A 5,817-nucleotide genomic window follows, 5' to 3' on the forward strand; every position below is an offset into this window, starting at 1 on the left:
GGGGGGGGGGGGGGGCGGGGAGCTTGGCGGGCCGCAGGGAAGAGCTCCGCGGGCCGCATGTTTGAGACCCCTGGTCTAGTCCAATAGGCTGTCTGTATTCCATATTCTTCAGTGAATAGTGCAAGAAATCCCATAATTGACAATTAAAGAATAACCTGTACAGAGATGTTTCTTCCAGGCAATCCGTGTTTGGTTTATGACGTGAAGCGCAAGAATTTATATTCCTATCTAATGTAACTATGGATATTGTTCATATAAATGTTTAATCCTGCTAAGCTTGTAGGCCAGATCTACATTGTAAACTTGTCACTAAGTCACAATTTAAAGCCCTGTCTTAGGAGAGCATTCCCATTTAGGACAGGATTTAAGCTTGTGCTTAAGTCCCATTGGCGTCATTGGGACCTACTTAAAAGTAAAGCCTGTGTTTCCTTTGCTGAATCTGGACCTAAGGTTAGTTGGTTGTAAAACTCCAGTAATGGAAGAAATGCTGACCTCTTGTGGAAACTTTCTTGAAAAGCATGTATGTTTACCTGAGATTTTTTTTATTAATATGCACAGTCCTGTGCATAAAAACAGTTAGTTTACTTCCTCCTGGTGCTATTTTGTTCTGGAAACAATTAACGTTAATAACCATGGAATGCCAGGGAAATGGCAGCAGCCCGAGGCCATGCACAGATTTTCCATGGTATGTGTTCCAAGTGGCAAACAATTTTGCGAACAGACGCAGGTCAAGCAGCGCAAAGATTTGTTTGCTGAATCCTTGGTGTAGTACGTCAGCTCACCAAAATCTGAATTGGTGTAAGAGCTTTTATAGTGGTAGGCAGTTAAGCCTAACCAGGGAGTCCTGTTTTTTAAAAATAACTGGCTTAGAACAAGCGAATTAAGGGGGATGGTTTCAAAACTAGGCACCTGAAATAATCAGTGACCATGAAATCTGTGCCAACAGGCAGTTGTTTTGTTGAACAAGAATGTTCTTATGGGTGCAGGTTACATGCTGGTGTTTGAAAAATGTGGCTGTAAGTGTAGTTTGAAATGGTACAATAATTTGTATATTTCGCCTTTCTTTCCAGGAAGGTGCTTTTGCCCTTGTGTTTAAAAGTGTCCATTACCATGGTCAAGCAGTTGGCACCAGGTAAAGATTGCTATTGTATCTCTCAATAGACAGTATTCCCCTTTTAATCACAATCAAAGCAAATACATTTTTAACCCCTCTCCCTTCTTGCTGATGATGGCTGGTGTATCAGTCAGAGGAGAGTAACATAGAGGATGCTCTTACTGCACTGTGTGAGAATCTGAATTTTCTGTGTTGCATACTTTTTTCTCCTCTTTCCCCCATCTCAGCACAAAATGCTTCAAAAGACCTCTTTTGGAGAAATACTTCAGTACCAGATTCGTGGTCAGAATCTCGCTTATACTCACATACAACTGGTCTGAAATAACCTAGGTCTCTTGGCTTTGGGGGGCATGCCACGAGGCAAATCGGGTTGTGAAGGCTGCTGTGGAGGTTGGCCTTGGAGAGAGAAGTCAGATTTGTGGGTCGGGGACTTGTTTTTGTAATGTATGGCAGTGGCACCTAAAGCCTTGGAGGGACACCCCCTTTATTTATTTATTTATTTATTTATTTATTTTTAATAAATTGGGCTACTTTGATTTTCAAGTGTATCATGCGAGTGCCTTAATAGGACCTCTAAATCCCACACTTAGACTTTCAAAAGCCAACCAAGAGATTTAGCCACACTGTTCCCATTAATTTTAACTCAAGTGTGGCTAAATCCCTAATAAGCTTTGAAAGCCTCAATTTTAGTATCTGCCATTAGGTGCATATAATGGGTAATAACCATTCAAAGTACTGGCTTGAGCATTCAAGTGCAGGATTTCAGTGCTCATATTAGGGATTCTGCCCCAGTTTTAAGTCTTTGTTGCTTTTAGCCTTTGCCTTCATATCTCATTGTCTAGCTCTGTTCCTGGAAAGGGTGAACGCTAACTTCGTATTTTCCTTTGGGGAAGATTAGTGTAACTGAGATCAGAATTTTGTCCTATATCTTGCAGCCTCCTTCACTTTCTTCACAATGAATTGGTTAATGAGATTCAGTAAAACAAGCTGGATGAGGTTAATTGGTTTAGATCCCATGGTGTCGAACAACAGTCCCTCAAGTTTAAGGTTTCTATGTTGAAGTTCCGTGTATCATCAGTTACAACTCCATGTTTCGTTTGCAGACGAGGAAGCCCCCTGCTGATTGGAGTTCGAAGTGAACACAAGCTCTCCACTGACCACATTCCAATACTGTACAGAACAGGTAAATTAGAAGCGACTTTCTCTTTAAGTTATATTGGTACACTATTTAAAATGATTATTTTCCACTGATTGTGTGAAGTTATTTTTCTTTCTTGTTACACTTTCAGCTGTGCAATCTATGGATCATTCTGTTGGTGGAATATCCATAGAAGCGGAGAAAGGTGCCTACTTGAGACATCCCTTTAATACTACAAGTTCTGCTGGTTTTTTCTTAGAAAAATAATTGAAAATAAGGGAAATTAGAACTGCCTCTTTAGTATGTGGTTATTGCTTTCCATGTAGCAAAATGAAACAAACCAGAAGAAAAGGATTTCTTCTTTATAGAACACCACAAATAAATACAAAACCCCCAACCTTTTACCTTTAAGTTTCAGTGTTCTAGTGATTCTGAACATGTACATAGTACATTGTGAGCGTTAACTTAACTAACTGATGTTTTAGGTATAGGTTCTTTCTTGAGTTCCATGCAGCATTATTCACTGCATGAAAGAGTGAATAAGTTTAAAAAAAAAAAAAAAAAAAAAAAAAGTAAAAACAATGAAATTAAACCCCATTGGAATTAGAAACCACTGTCATGCTGGGAAATCTTGTCACTGAAGCAGAACTGTGTTTTGAGCAAAATGTAGTTCATCTGATCTACAGCACATCATGGATACAATGAGGTTCGAATTGCAGCTTGGGTTTATTTCCCTTTTGCTCCTTGTATCCGGACTCTTTTTTTACAAAAATCTGTTTGTGTGTTTTGAGTTTGGGGTGTGCCTTTTGCTGCAATGATTCATTATTTATTAACAATCTAATCTGTTTTCTCAAGTACTCCATTTCTGTTTTAAAAATAACCTTTCACTTACGATCTGACAAAATGTTCAGCTAAATTAGGAGAGTTCTCTATTAAAGGAAAAGGATGGGGCGTGATACTCACCTGGTGTAAATCAGTAGGACTTCATTGTCAGTAGCATGTGGTTGCAAGAATAGTCATTTCAGTGGTTGAAATGTGTGGGCTTGTGCCAGTGGAGAATTTGAACCTCAATGCTATTGAAGTTCTTCCTGTGCCAGTAGCTCACCCAGGCAACCTTTTATTAACTACATCCCCTTGTAACCTGGGGACAACTGATTATTTGAGTGGACAGTGGCTACAATTATATTTAATACAAGCCAAAGGAGAGGTGGTGTGCAAAAGTTTGTTGTTCCACATGTTCAACAGGTTTCCCTGGAAGTTCGTGTTAATGGGTAAAAATTGCCTGCATCCCACGTTCAAAAGTAACATAAGCATTTAAAAACCAAAGTCCATTGACTTTAAATGGGACTTAGTTTCTTTGAAAATGTCTTTGACCTTTGACAATTTTACCCAAAGCCTCAAGTTAAAATAGAGGGGGAGGGGGAAATAACCCAGAACTAACCGAATTCTGGTGAAAGCGCAGCCTAATATTTGTGGTGTAGCACAGACCTAGAAGTACAGTGTGCTGACTCCACAAGGTGTTAAGACTTCATCGTTGCATAGGGCTGAATGTAATTTTATGTAGGTACGTCCTAATGGGATGCACATGCTTGGAATAGCGAGTGACCTCAATAAGATGGGAGGGTTTTGAAGCTACAGAGGCAATCGTGGACCAGGTGCGGTAGGGCTCCTAGTTATTTGAAGTGTAAGGAGTAGGTGATTTCTGCTTCCTTCCATCTTAGGGTACGTCTACACTACACGATTAATTCGAATTTAGCTAATTCGAATTTGGTAAACCGGTTGTATTAATTCGATTGTATGCGGCCACACTAAGCACACTAATTCGGTTGTGTGCGTCCATGTACTGGGGCTAGCGTCGATTTCTGGAGCGTTGCACTGTGGGTAGCTATCCCATAGCTATCCCATAGTTCCCGGAGTCTCCCCTGCCCATTGGAATTCTGGGTTTAGATCCCAGTGCCTGATGGGACCAAAACATTGTCGCTGGTGGTTCTGGGTACAGCCTCACCCCTCCCTCCCTCCCTCCCCCTCTCCCTGCATGAAAGCAACGGACGGCAGACAACCATTTCGCGCCTTTTTTCCTGGCTGAACGCAGCAGACTCCATACCACGGCAAGCATGGAGCCCGCTCAGCTCAAGAAAGCAGTCATGAACATTGTAAATACCTCGCGCCTTATCATACAGTTTATGCTGAACAAGAACCTTGAAAACCAGGCACAGAGGAGCAGGCTACAGCAGCGCGGCGACGAGAGTGATGAGGACATGGACATGGAATTCTATCGAGCCGCGGGACCCGGTGCTTTGGAGATCATGCTGTTAATGGGGCAGGTTATAGGCATGGAACGCCGATTCTGGGCACGGGAAACAAGCACAGACTGGTGGGACCGCATAGTGTTGCAGGTGTGGGACGATTCCCAGTGGCTGCGGAACTTTCGCATGCGTAAGGGCACTTTCATGGAACTTTGTGACTTGCTTTCCCCTGCCCTGAAGCGCCAGAATACCAGGATGAGAGCAGCCCTCACAGTGGAGAAGCGAGTGGCAATAGCCCTGTGGAAGCTTGCAACGCCAGACAGCTACCGGTCAGTGGGGAATCAATTTGGAGTGGGCAAATCTACTGTGGGGGCTGCTGTGATACAAGTAGCCAAAGCAATCACTGAGGTGCTGCTACACAAGCTAGTGACTCTGGGGGATGTGCAGGTCATAGTGGATGGCTTTGCTGCAATGGGATTCCCTAACTGTGGTGGGGCGATAGATGGAACCCACATCCCTATCTTGGCACCGGAGCACCAGGGTACCCAGTACGTAAACCGCAAGGGGTACTTTTCAATGGTGCTGCAAGCACTGGTGGATCACAAGGGACGTTTTACCGACATCAACGTGGGCTGGCCGGGAAGGGTTCATGATGCACGCGTCTTCAGGAACACTAATCTGTTTAAACGGCTGCAGCAAGGGACTTACTTCCCGGACCAGAAAATAACCGTCGGTGATGTTGAAATGCCTATCGTTATCCTTGGGGACCCAGCCTACCCCTTAATGCCATGGCTCATGAAGCCATACACAGGCAGCCTGGACAGGAGTCAGGAGCTGTTTAACTACAGGCTGAGCAAGTGCAGAATGGTGGTAGAATGTGCATTTGGCCGTTTAAAGGCGCGCTGGCGCAGCTTACTAACTCGCTCTGACCTCAGCCAAAGAAATCTCCCCATTGTTATTTCTGCTTGCTGTGTGCTCCACAATCTCTGTGAAAGTAAGGGGGAGACCTTTATGTCCGGGTGGGAGGCTGAGGCAAATCGCCTGGCTGCTGATTACGCGCAGCCAGACACCAGGGCGATTAGAAGAACACACCAGGAAGCAGTGTGCATCAGAGAAGCTCTGAAAACCAGTTTCATGACTGGCCAGGCTACAGTGTGAAATTTCTGTTTGTTTCTCCCTTCATGAAAACCAGCCCCCTTCATTCTCATTCATTCTCTGTAAGCAACCCACCCTCCCCCCAGCTTTCTTTCAAAGGTAATAAAGTCACTATCGTTTAAAAATCATGTATTCTTTATTAAGTGATTATGAACATAGGGAGA

General features: G+C 43.4%; 1 protein-coding gene across 1 annotated transcript in view; it reads left to right on the top strand.

Annotated features, from left to right (window-relative positions):
- Positions 1–5,817, top strand: part of GFPT1 (glutamine--fructose-6-phosphate transaminase 1) — a 52,742-nt gene that overhangs the window by 28,341 nt on the left and 18,584 nt on the right. The window contains exons 7-8 of the mRNA XM_026657725.2: positions 1,071–1,132; positions 2,218–2,297. Of these exons, the coding sequence (XP_026513510.1) occupies positions 1,071–1,132; positions 2,218–2,297 (142 nt within the window). The remainder of the gene's footprint in view (positions 1–1,070; positions 1,133–2,217; positions 2,298–5,817) is intronic.

Source organism: Terrapene carolina, unplaced genomic scaffold (genome assembly GCF_002925995.2).
Source record: "Terrapene carolina triunguis isolate 2854851 unplaced genomic scaffold, T_m_triunguis-2.0 Scaffold53, whole genome shotgun sequence".
In the NCBI taxonomy this organism is placed as follows: Eukaryota; Metazoa; Chordata; order Testudines; family Emydidae; genus Terrapene; species Terrapene triunguis.